This window comes from Schistocerca serialis, chromosome 5, assembly GCF_023864345.2.
Source record: "Schistocerca serialis cubense isolate TAMUIC-IGC-003099 chromosome 5, iqSchSeri2.2, whole genome shotgun sequence".
NCBI lineage: Eukaryota > Metazoa > Arthropoda > Insecta > Orthoptera > Acrididae > Schistocerca > Schistocerca serialis.
The window spans coordinates 382,445,122-382,458,444 of NC_064642.1; the positions used below are offsets into that span (position 1 = coordinate 382,445,122).

General features: G+C 41.5%; 1 protein-coding gene across 2 annotated transcripts in view; it reads right to left on the reverse strand.

The window, feature by feature from the left end:
- LOC126481328 (inositol monophosphatase 2-like) overlaps nucleotides 1-13,323 on the reverse strand; it is a 47,290-nt gene that overhangs the window by 18,259 nt on the left and 15,708 nt on the right. For both annotated transcript variants that reach the window (XM_050104996.1, XM_050104995.1), the window contains one exon: nucleotides 3,554-3,659. In XM_050104996.1, coding sequence (XP_049960953.1) covers nucleotides 3,554-3,659 — 106 coding nt within the window. The remainder of the gene's footprint in view (nucleotides 1-3,553; nucleotides 3,660-13,323) is intronic.

The following is a 13,323-nucleotide window of genomic DNA, read 5'->3' on the forward strand; positions in this document are numbered from 1 at the left end:
CACTATACAGAGCAAGGAAGTTTCTGTGACTGCAGATATGCCATACCCTGGTGGCCAGGCTGTATGCGAGGGATTATTTGATGTGAAAGGGATGACAGCTGTCAAACTGCCGGTACTGTTGGTGGTTGGTGGGATTAAAGTGGACAGAGGTGCAGATGGAGCCATCAGAGAGGAGTAGGTCAACATCTAGAAGGGTGGCACGCTGGGTTGACAAGGACCACATGAAGCATATGGGAGAGAAGGTGTTGAGGTTGTGAAGGAATGAAGATAGTGTCTTAGCCCTGAGTCCAGATCATGGAGATATCGTCAATCAATCAGAACCAGACTATGGGTTTGACATTCTGGGAGGCTAGGAAGTCTCCTCTAGATAGTCCATAAAAAGGCTAGTCTATGAGAGTACCATGCAGGTGCTCATAACTGTGTCGCAGATTTGTTCATATACCTTCCCTTCAAAGGAGAAGTAGTTCCGGGTTAGGATAATATTAGTGAGGCGTATGAGGAATGAGGCAGTGGGTTTTGAGTCTGAAGGACATTGGGGAAAGGTAGTGTTCAATAGCAGTACAACCATGGGCATGAGGGAGGTTGGGATATAGGGAGGTGGCATCAACAGTGTTGAGCAGGGATGCAGGACGTAAAGGGGTGGGGATGGACAAGAGTCGGTGAAGGAAATGGTTCATGTCTTTGATGCTGGAAGCTACATTGTGGACATTTAGTTGGAGGTGTTGGTCAACGAGGGCCGAAATTCTTTCAGTGGGGGCGCAATAACCAACCACAATGGGGCATCCAGGATTGTTGGGTTTGAGGATTTTGGGGAGCATGTAGAAGATGGGTGCGCTGGGTGTCATAGGGGTGATGAGGAAAACGGATCCAGGGGAGATGTTCTGGGAAGGTCCTAAGGCTTTAAGCACAGATTGAAGATTGTATTTGACTTCTGGGATGAGATCACTATGGCACCGTTTACAGGTGGAGGAGTTAGATAATTGGCGGAGGCCTTCTGCCAGGTAGTCACTGAAATTCATAACAACAGTGGTGGAACCTTTGTCTGCAGGTAGTATGATTAGGTCAGGATTTGTTTTGAGGTTGTGTATGGCTGTTGTCTCTTCTACTGAAAGGTTTGTGTTCTGAGGTAGGGACCTGGGGAAGGATGGTGAGGCTAAGTTGGAGGTAAGGAATTCCTGGAAGGTGACCAGCAATTGGTTAGATGGGAAGGGAGGTTGGAATATGGTTGGATGGTGGTATGAACTGGAAGAGGCAAGGTTCAATGTTGGAATTAGGGTGATTTGGTTGGATGGATAAGGAGTGCTTCCACTGCAGGGACTGGGAGAAGGACAGTAGATCTTTGACAAGTCCAGCATGGTTATATTTGGGTGTAGGGTTAAAGTTGAGGCCTTTGGATAGAACTAAAACTTCAGTGGGGCTGAGGGTTTGGGTGGAAAGATTAACAACAGTGTTATAGGAATGTTTTGGCTCTGGATTTGGTGGGGAGCCGGTAGGGAGTTTTGGGTGATGTTGCAAGTTGAAAAGGTCAGCTAGGCACAGTTTAGCTGCTACGAGGGGTGGACGAAGAGGAACACTGTGGGTACAATAGGGGCTGGATAGCAGTGCCCCAAGGAGGCAGTAGGTTGTCAGCAGGTTGGATAGCTTATGGAGGTGACATCTGGAATGCTCCTCCAAATGCTGAAGAGCAAGGGATTCAATTACAGAAAGGTGATGATGGAGTAGGGACTGCAGAGAAGTAGTATCTTGTGCAGGGAGCAGAGGTAGTTCTGGGGAGTCTGTGCTATGGATGTGTGTTTTTGCAGTATCAGGTTAGTGAGGGTCAGGGTTTGGCAGAATATGAAAAGGTGAAAAGGTCATTTTGAAAGGAGGGGTGGGATCCACAGAAAGGAATCTTTATGATTAGGCCCTTTGGGGGAATCCGTGGTTTAGGCAGCACTTGAAAAACACGATGTGGAACTGCATTTTACCCAGGGAATGAGATTTTTTTCGTAAACTGGTGCAGAAAGATGGAGCAAGGTCCATTGTGCAGGAGTGGTGTAAAGGAAATGGGAATGATGCAGTAATGGGCAAAATAGGTGTGAGTGGTTGTGAGAGGAGCTGGATAAGTGAAAACGACATGTAAAAATGCATAAAAAATATTTAAAGACACATAGAAACATGATCTGATAAATAAAAATACGCACAGATATGTAAAAATATCCACAAATATGTAAAAACACGCAAAAACAGGTCAAACTCAGTGAAACCACAAAAAATACACATACATATGTCAAAAACATACAGAAACTTGGAAGTAAAGAAATGATGAGATATGGGAGTGCGTGTGTGTGTGTGTGTGTGTGTGTGTGTGTGTGTGTGTGTTTTACGATAAGCAAAGGGGGTGGGGGGTGGGGGATGAGAGTGGGAGGGATGGGTTAGGTCAAGGATCAATGGTTCGTGTGGCATGGGCAGGTGTGGAAAACAAAATACTGAAGTATGTCAGGATGGATGGTGTTCCATTGCCCACCCACAACCTCCTCAACATCCTAGTCCATACCTATGCCACTCCTAATAACTGCTTTCCACAAGCATCACATACCTGTGCAAGACACAGGTGCAAAACCCATCCAGCACTTCCTATTCCAGTCCTGTCACAGGTTTATCCTACCCCCACAGCTGCCAGACCATCTGTGAAAGCAGCCATGTCATTTACCAGCTTTGCTGGAATTATTGCACAGTTTTTTATATTGGTATGATTATCAACCAGCTGTCCACCATGATGAACAGCCACTGCCAAACTGTGGCCAAGAGCAAAATAGACCTGTGGCACAACATGCAGCTGAACAACACACATTTAATTTAATGGCTGCTTCATTACCTGTGCCATCTGAACCCCTCCCTCCACCATCAGCTTTTCTGAACTGCGCAGATAGGAGTTATCCTTACAACACATTCTCTGCTCCTGTAATTATCCCAGCCTCAACCTAGAGTAACATACTACAGTAACATACTGTCCCCCCAACCTCCACCCAATAGTTTCCACCCCCTGTCCTATCATCTCCACGCCATTCTCACCTCCCACCCTGTTTATTTGTCATCCTCTGCCAATGTATACACAAGTCTTTCCTCACTCCTCTCCTGGTTTGCTCCTTTTTTCCCCACCTTCCTGCCCCACAACCTCCTGATGCTGCACCTGTTGGCATTCTAGTCCCTCCACACTCCATAAGGCATTGTTCGTCTCTCTCCCCAGCCATACACTACTATCCCTTTCCCTTCCTCGCTCCCTCCAGATTGCTGCTTGAATCCCATGAGTAGCAGCATTCTGGTCTGGCAGTCACGTGTGCATGAGGTGTGCTTGTTTATGTGTATGAATGATGTGTGTCTCTCTTTTACTGATGAAGGTTGTGGCCGAAAGCTTTGCATAAATGTCGTAATTGTGCCTGTCTGCAACCTGTCTTCTTTATGATAAGTAGCAATCTGTCTTTGCCTACACTGTCAATGAAAATTTGAGGAGATAGTATAAGAACTTACACAAAAATTAAAGCCAGAAGAGAATATTAAAATTCATAATTACCCATGAACTATTGGCACCAATTCTGTGACATTCTCCAAAACAACTTTCAGTTTTTCAGGGTCACGACTTGTTCCCATTTCAACCAGCAGTAGGGCTTTCGATAATTCTAACAGGAAAAAAAGAATTACAATTAATATATGAAAACAACTGAAGCCACAGGTAACTTCTTATTTAAATTTTGAATAATTTGCATCACTACATACAACATCAGTTACCTGAAATTTGCTAGCATAGGTGCAGGCACACCCCCATTGGTTTATGATAACACATAGGTACAGAAAGAACCACATTCATGAAATATTGCCAAGGAGACACTGCTCTGCCACTTGATTTCTTTCTTTCTTTCTATTTTTTTTTTTTTTTTTTTTTGGGGGGTGGGGGGGGGGTGGGGGGAGATATTGCAATCCATAGTATATTCTACTAACACAGACTAGGAGGAAAGGAATCAAAGGGGAAACTGCTTGGTACAATTGTGAACAGAAGACAATTTAATAATATCTAATACTTAGGTTAATAGTCACGTCTTTAGAAGAGACCTGGAGACACTGGAAGGTTTCATATAGGCCTAGGTTATATAATGGCAAGGGTTTTCTAACTAAGATTTTAAACTGTATCTGTGGACTGACCATAATTTATTGGTTACGAACTGCAGGTTAAAACTGAAAAGAGAGGGCTGAACGGAAAGCCTCTCCAGTTTGTCTGACGAACCGGTTTCAGGCTCTGTCTCAGGCTGATACTGATCTTCGGCCTGACATGGCTGCTTGTCCTGTTCCAGAGGTTGCCCCTCAGTCTGCAAGATCCGGGCAGTCGCAGAGGGTGGGCTTACTGGTAGTTGGGAGCTCCAACGTCAGGCGCGTAATGGGGCCCCTTAGGGAAATGGCAGCAAGAGAGGGGAAGAAAACCAATGTGCACTCCGTGTGCATACCAGGGGGAGTCATTCCAGATGTGGAAAGGGTCCTTCCGGATGCCATGAAGGGTACAGGGTGCACCCATCTGCAGGTGGTTGCTCATGTCGGCACCAATGATGTGTGTCGCTATGGATCGGAGGAAATCCTCTCTGGCTTCCGGCGGCTATCTGATTTGGTGAAGACTGCCAGTCTCGCTAGCGGGATGAAAGCAGAGCTCACCATCTGCAGCATCGTCGACAGGACTGACTGCGGACCTTTGGTACAGAGCCGAGTGGAGGGTCTGAATCGGAGGCTGAGACGGTTCTGCGACCGTGTGGGCTGCAGATTCCTCGACTTGCGCCATAGGGTGGTGGGGTTTCGGGTTCCGGTGGATAGGTCAGGAGTCCACTACACGCAACAAGCGGCTACACGGGTAGCAGGGGTTGTGTGGCGTGGGCTGGGCGGTTTTTTAGGTTAGATGGCCTTGGGCACGTACAGAAAGGGCAACAGCCTCAACGGGTGTGGGGCAAAGTCAGGACATGCGGGGACCAAGCAGCAATCGGTATTGTAATTGTCAACTGTCGAAGCTGCGTTGGTAAAGTACCGGAACTTCAAGCGCTGATAGAAAGCACCGAAGCTGAAATCGTTATAGGTACAGAAAGCTGGCTTAAGCCAGAGATAAATTCTGCCGAAATTTTTACAAAGGTACACACGGTGTTTAGAAAGGATAGATTGCATGCAACCGGTGGTGGAGTGTTCATCGCTGTTAGTAGTAGTTTATCCTGTAGTGAAGTAGAAGTGGATAGTTCCTGTGAATTATTATGGGTGGAGGTTACACTAAACAACCGAACTAGGTTAATAATTGGCTCCTTTTACTGACCTCCCGACTCAGCAGCATTAGTGGCAGAACAACTGAGAGAAAATTTGGAATACATTTCACATAAATTTTCTCAGCATGTTATAGTCTTAGGTGGAGATTTCAATTTACCAGATATAGACTGGGACACTCAGATGTTTAGGACGGGTGGTAGGGACAGAGCATCGAGTGACATTATACTGAGTGCACTATCCGAAAATTACCTCGAGCAATTAAACAGAGAACCGACTCGTGGAGATAACATCTTGGACCTACTGATAACAAACAGACCCGAACTTTTCGAATCTGTATGTACAGAACAGGGAATCAGTGATCATAAGGCCATTGCAGCATCCCTGAATATGGAAGTTAATAGGAATATAAAAAAAGGGAGGAAGGTTTATCTGTTTAGCAAGAGTAATAGAAGGCAGATTTCAGACTACCTAACAGATCAAAACGAAAATTTCTGTTCCGACACTGACAATGTTGAGTGTTTATGGAAAAAGTTCAAGGCAATCGTAAAATGCATTTTAGACAGGTACGTGCCGAGTAAAACTGTGAGGGACGGGAAAAACCCACCGTGGTACAACAACAAAGTTAGGAAACTACTGCGAAAGCAAAGAGAGCTCCACTCCAAGTTTAAACGCAGCCAAAACCTCTCAGACAAACTGAAGCTAAACGATGTCAAAGTTAGAGTAAGGAGGGCTATGCGTGAAGCGTTCATTGAATTCGAAAGTAAAATTCTATGTACCGACTTGACAGAAAATCCTAGGAAGTTCTGGTCTTACGTTAAATCAGTAAGTGGCTCGAAACAGCATGTCCAGACACTACGGGATGATGATGGCATTGAAACAGAGGATGACACGCGTAAAGCTGAAATACTAAACACCTTTTTCCAAAGCTGTTTCACAGAGGAAGACCGCACTGCAGTTCCTTCTCTAAATCCTCGCACAAACGAAAAAATGGCTGACATCGAAATAAGTGTCCAAGGAATAGAAAAGCAACTGGAATCACTCAATAGAGGAAAGTCCACTGGACCTGACGGGATACCAATTCGATTCTACACAGAGTACGCGAAAGAACTTGCCCCCCTTCTAACAGCCGTGTACCGCAAGTCTCTAGAGGAACGGAGGGTTCCAAATGATTGGAAAAGAGCACAGATAGTCCCAGTCTTCAAGAAGGGTCGTCGAGCAGATGCGCAAAACTATAGACCTATATCTCTTACGTCGATCTCTTGTAGAATTTTAGAACATGTTTTTTGCTCGCGTATCATGTCATTTCTGGAAACCCAGAATCTACTATGTAGGAATCAACATGGATTCCGGAAACAGCGATCGTGTGAGACCCAACTCGCCTTATTTGTTCATGAGACCCAGAAAATATTAGATACAGGCTCCCAGGTAGATGCTATTTTTCTTGACTTCCGGAAGGCGTTCGATACAGTTCCGCACTGTCGCCTGATAAACAAAGTAAGAGCCTACGGAATATCAGACCAGCTGTGTGGCTGGATTGAAGAGTTTTTAGCAAACAGAACACAGCATGCTGTTATCAATGGAGAGACGTCTACAGACGTTAAAGTAACCTCTGGCGTGCCACAGGGGAGTGTTATGGGACCATTGCTTTTCACAATATATATAAATGACTTAGTAGATAGTGTCGGAAGTTCCATGCGGCTTTTCGCGGATGATGCTGTAGTATACAGAGAAGTTGCTGCATTAGAAAATTGTAGCGAAATACAGGAAGATCTGCAGCGGATAGGCACTTGGTGCAGGGAGTGGCAACTGACCCTTAACATAGACAAATGTAATGTATTGCGAATACATAGAAAGAAGGATCCTTTATTGTATGATTATATGATAGCGGAACAAACACTGGTAGCAGTTACTTCTGTAAAATATCTGGGAGTATGCGTACGGAACGATTTGAAGTGGAATGATCATATAAAACTAATTGTTGGTAAGGCGGGTACCAGGTTGAGATTCATTGGGAGAGTGCTTAGAAAATGTAGTCCATCAACAAAGGAGGTGGCTTACAAAACACTCGTTCGACCTATACTTGAGTATTGCTCATCAGTGTGGGATCCGTACCAGGTCGGGTTGACGGAGGAGATAGAGAAGATCCAAAGAAGAGCGGCGCGTTTCGTCACTGGGTTATTTGGTAACCGTGATAGCGTTACGGAGATGTTTAATAAACTCAAGTGGCAGACTCTGCAAGAGAGGCGCTCTGCATCGCGGTGTAGCTTGCTCGCCAGGTTTCGAGAGGGTGCGTTTCTGGATGAGGTATCGAATATATTGCTTCCCCCTACTTATACTTCCCGAGGAGATCACGAATGTAAAATTAGAGAGATTAGAGCGGGCACGGAGGCTTTCAGACAGTCGTTCTTCCCGCGAACCATACGCGACTGGAACAGGAAAGGGAGGTAATGACAGTGGCACGTAAAGTGCCCTCCGCCACACACCGTTGGGTGGCTTGCGGAGTATCAATGTAGATGTAGATGTAGATTTCAGAAGACCCGGATAAATTGAAAGAACCTGAGATCACAGAGTTTCAATTGGAGTATTAGGCAAAAATTCATGGAAATGGCGAAGGAATACAATAGAGAGCAAATGGATACCTTTGGGAGAAGAAATAGTGAAATAAATAGTGAAGGGAGAACTAAAACAAAAAGGTAAAGCCCAACAGACATTCTTGTATAGCATGAGATGGTGAATTTAGATGACTGAAGGAGGAAAATAAAAAAAAAGGAAACAAATGAATCAGGGAGTACACACATCTAAAAAGGGAGACCAGAAAATTGCAAAATGGCTAAGGCAGAAAGAATACAGGAGAAAACCAAAGTCGTAGCATCACTCTTGAATGTGGGAAAGATAGTTGCTGCTTATAAGTAACGGTAACAATTTTATTAACTAAAAATTTTGTTATACACAGTACACATACTCAAAAATGGTCACCAAAACTGTTGGCACATTTATCCCATTGCGACACTAGCTGGTCAATTCCATCCTTGAAGAAGCTAGTAGGCTGCTGTTAGATCTTGACCTGGACCCAGTCACACACTTTGTCATCCGTTGTGAATCGATGTCCGTGAATTGCTTGTTTTAGAGGTCCAGACATATGAGTCTCACAGTGAAAGGTTGAGACTGTATGGTAGATGTTCCAGCATTTCCCATCGAAACTGCTGCAATATAGTCTTCACTGCATTGGCAGATTTTTCAAAAGTTCAAGTGTTGATATATTATGGTGTGGGCAGCAGCCACACTAATACCCAGTAACCAACGGATCCCATCCGCAGTGATTCTGTGGTTGTCCAAGACTAAGGCATTCACTTCCACAACCATTTCCAGTGTGATGACATGATGAGCCTGTCCAGGACAAGCATCGTCTTCTAGTAACTTGCACCCCTCAAGGAATCATTTGTGCCATTCCACAACACTTGAACAACACAGACTGTACTCACCATCGATACGTTTCATGGCCTCCAACTCCCTCCATTGCCAAAAGTCAAATCACTCCTTGTTGTTCCTGCTTACTCGTCTGCATGTTCAGTAGTGGACGATACCTTGTGTGACCATCTTCTCTCCAGCATAAAACCACACTGGCACTATGAAACATCAAACGTTGTGCATGCATCAGTCTCTTTACCAATGGATAGCGCTACCATAACCGCTGTTTTGTGGTGCCACCTTATGTGTTAAGGCAAAGGTAGACGCTCTGACCAGGTTTCATTTGAATGAACCCCATACATAGCAATGACAGATCTAAGTTGAAACAAGTCACCTGGAATAGGGGACATTCCCCAAGATTTTTTTAGGTCTTTGGGAAATCCAACCAATACAAAACTATCCTATGTGGCATGTACGATATAACAGACAGCCAAATTACCTACTTTTGAACAGAAACCAGACTACAGTAACAAGAGTCTGTGTACATGAAAAGGAAGCAGTAGTTGAGAAAGGAGTGAGAGAGGGCTGTAAACTATTTCTGTTCTTATCTGATCTGTGCATTGAGCATTTAGTGAAGGAAAATAAGGAAACAAATCTAAGTTGAAACAAGTCACCTGGAGTAGAGGATGTTTCCTTAGGACTGTGAAGATTTTTTGGAAAATCAACCAAGACAAAACTGTTACACATGGCACAATGAGAACTTTGGAAGGAGAGTTAAAGTTCAGGAGAAGAAAGAAAAAAATTGATGTTTTTTTGATGGAACTCCAATTCTGTTAAGAGTCATTAAAGGACTTGGAGGACCAGTTGAACAGAATCCAACAGTGGATTCAAAACAGATTATAAGATGAACATTAACCAAAGCAAAACAAGGGTAATTGAATATAGTCTAATTACTTGCAGCAATGCCAAGGGAATTAGATTAGGAAATCAGATATTAATAGTTTCAGATGAATTTGCTATTTGGATAGTAAAATTACTGACAATGGCTGAAGAACTGAGAAGCTATAGGATTCAGAATGGCAATAGGAAGGAAAGTGTTTCCGGAAGTATTTGTCTTGAGTGTACACTTGTACAAAAGTGAAATGAAAACAATAAACATCACACAAATGAAGAAAATAGAAGCATCTGGGATGTGGTGCTACGGAGGAGTCCTTGTACTACTGAAAAGATGAACGTAAGTTTTAGTGTCAAAGGTGTTGAGAAACAGCTGAAATTGCTAAAACTTCACAAAGCTCCAGGGCTCAACAAAATCCCTGTCAGATTCTATACTGATTTTTCAGCTGAGTTACCCCCTCTTCTAACTATAATCTACCTTATATCCCTCAAATAAAAACTATGCCCAGTTCTTGGAAAAAGGCAGAGGCACACCCGTCTATAAGAAGTGATCCACAAAACTACCATCCAATATACTTTACATCGATTTGTTTTAGAATCTTAAAGCTTTGGATAAAGGCAACCAGGTAAACACAGTATTTCTTGATTTCTGAAAAGCATTTGACTTTGTGCCACACTTACATGTAGATGTAGATGTAGATGCTGAATGCTGCAGATTAGATTGGTAGATCAGGTAATTAATGATGAATGATGATGATCTGTATCAAATCTGGGAGAAATGAAATTTATAGCACACTAGACTAAAAGACAAATGGCGACAGCAAAAATATTGAAATTGAGATATTATTCGCTCGCAAACACTCACATCAGCCATTTTCAAGCAGATCTATGACATATGTCAAACAGCTGATACGTTTCTCTTAGCTGAAAACTATAGACACATCAGGTGGCGGTCAAAGTAATTACTGATAAATACATCCAGCTTTAATATTTTTACTATGACCACCAGTTTGTGTGTTTAAAGATTAGGCTATTATAAAATGGAATCTTTTGATAGCATGTGGAACCTAGAAAAGCCTACAGCTGCAAAATTTGTAGTGAATTAAGGTTTAAAATATTAACTGCACAGGCCTAAATAAATAAATAAATAAATAAATAAAAAGAGAGTTGACACCAGTTAGATAGAACACTCGTCCTTTACGTTTGTAAACCATCAGTCTACCCACTCAGACATTGAAACAGGTGCAAACACTCATTGTTGGAGTTCTTATAATCCAACCATTTCTACATACTCAAATAACGATTTTTGAACAAAATGATACGATGAGTTAAAGTGCAATGAATCTCAACATATACTGTATCCTAACTATTATATTGCTTCTATTTGACAACGTAAACACCAAGCTAAAGCTTCACAGACTGCCAGAGTTGTGGACACTAGCATTTATGAACTTGGGCATGTATTGTATTGAATAGTGTATTTATTGGTCCTGTGAATCACACATTGTACAGGGCTACATAATGATGTAGGACAAGTCAAATAATTGCAATAAAGTCTAACAGAAAACTGTTGTATGGTTTCCAGTATATATCAATATAAGTAACATATGGGAACAAAATTTCACAAATAAACAAATAAATTTTACACACACACATTTCTTACTTCCGGCCTTGATTATCAGATACACACATATGTAATAAACCATATATAATACACAGATAAATCTAAATGTACACATTTCTATTTTGGCCTTAATTGTAAAACTATTTAAATTTTTCATATTTTACATTGTAGATAAAAATTCATCAACACTATAGTAGCAATTCTGTAGCAAGTAGTCACTCACTGCAGTTTTGAATTTATGCATGCCAGTTACTGCCGTAATTTTTTTTAAAATAGGTAGTTTGTATACAGTTTTTCTCCTGCTTGCAAGGGTCCTTTTTGTTTTAGTGTTGTATGTGAAAACTGCATATGTAAATCTGGATTATTCCCTGTGTTGTACAAATGGATATTTAGGTTTTTTGGAGCAATCTTGCTATTTTCATCTACGATTTTCCTTATAAACATTATTGTTTCTAGGATATTAGGCATGGTAATGGAAGAATATGAAGCTTTTTAAATGAAGGTTTGCATGAAGATCGAGCTGCTGTGCCTTCCATGGCTCTTATAATTCTTTTTTTGTGCAACGAAAAAGCTTTTGCTGGGTGGTGAATTTCCCCAGAAAATTAAACCACATCTTAGTAGCTATTCTGCTTGGGCATAGTACACATTCTTTATGACTTGCTGTGCATCCAGCAAGAATTTTTATACTATAAAAAATGGTATTTAATTAACTACATAGGTGTTGTGTATGTTTCTGCCATCTTAGGTCATCTTGGATCCAAACTTCCAGAAATTTGGTGCAATTTACAATTTCAAGTCTTTTGCCTAACAGTTCTATGGTTGCAGTTAAAGGCTTTTTATTCTGCACTGTGTGTACATGCATAGTGTTTGTTTTATGTGTGTTTATTATTAAGTTGTTCATTGTGAACCATTCTGATACATGTGAAGTGCTCTTTTTTTATTTCACTTTGGAGCTCTTCTGGAGTCTTTCCTTTGATAAGTATATTTGTATCATTGGCATATTTTATGTACTTATAGTTAGAGCTGGATGGTTCCAAGTCATTTACAAACAGCAAGAACAAGATTGGTCCCAGTGCGGAACCCTGTGTCACACCATATTTAACACACTGTTTTTCTGATTGATAGGAAATTAAATTTTTTCCTTCTTTGTACAAGACTTCAACTATTTGGAGTCTGTTTTGTAGATATGACTTTACCCACTCATAAGCTGGGCCTCTGACACCAACATTTTCTAGCTTTCTAAGCAATAGACCAGGGTTAATGATGTCAAATGCTTTTGAAAGATCTAGGACTATTGCTGCTATGTGCTCTTTTTTATCTAATGCATTTAAAGCTTCATTTAAGAAGTCGATAATAGCTGTCTCGGAGGATTTACATTTTCGGAAACCATGCTCTGTAGCTGAGAAAAGTTTATTTTTTTAAATGAAATCTACAAGTAATTTATAAAAAAGATTTTTCAGTTATTTTAGAAAAAACAGATTGTAGGAGACTGGCCTGTAATTTTTTATATCTGTTTTTTTTCACCCTTTTTGTACAATGGCTTCACTTAGCTATTTTTAACCTTTCTGGGAAGATTCCCTGAGGAAGTGAACTATTGCATATGTCTACCATGGGCCTAACTACTAAGGGTGTACATTTTTTAATGATATGGTCTGGTATGCTGTCAGTACCAGAGGAAAATTTTGATTTTAGCTCTCCTATTGTTTTTAGCATCTCCTGTTCATCTGTTGGGTATAGGAAGAGAGACTTGTTACTAGGGATAGTTTTAATCTGATTTGCAGTGGCAGCATATGGAAAGTTTTACTCCACCAGAATCTCAGCTGCCTGAGAGAAATATGAGTTAAAGTTACTTGCTATCTGCTGGGGATCAGATACAGAAGAGTTTTCTTTCAGTTTGATATTATGGTATTTCCTCCATTTTACTCCTGTTTCATGCCTTATAATGTCCCATGTGGCTTTCATTTTATTTGGTGCATTTGCTTTGAAGGAATTATTTGCCATTCTTTTTGCTTCTTTTATTACTTTAGTTAAAATCTTTTTGTAATTCCTAAAATAGGAATCAATTCTGGGGATATGGTGTGCTGTCTAGATATTTCATGAAGTAATCTCTTTTTCTTCGCAGATAC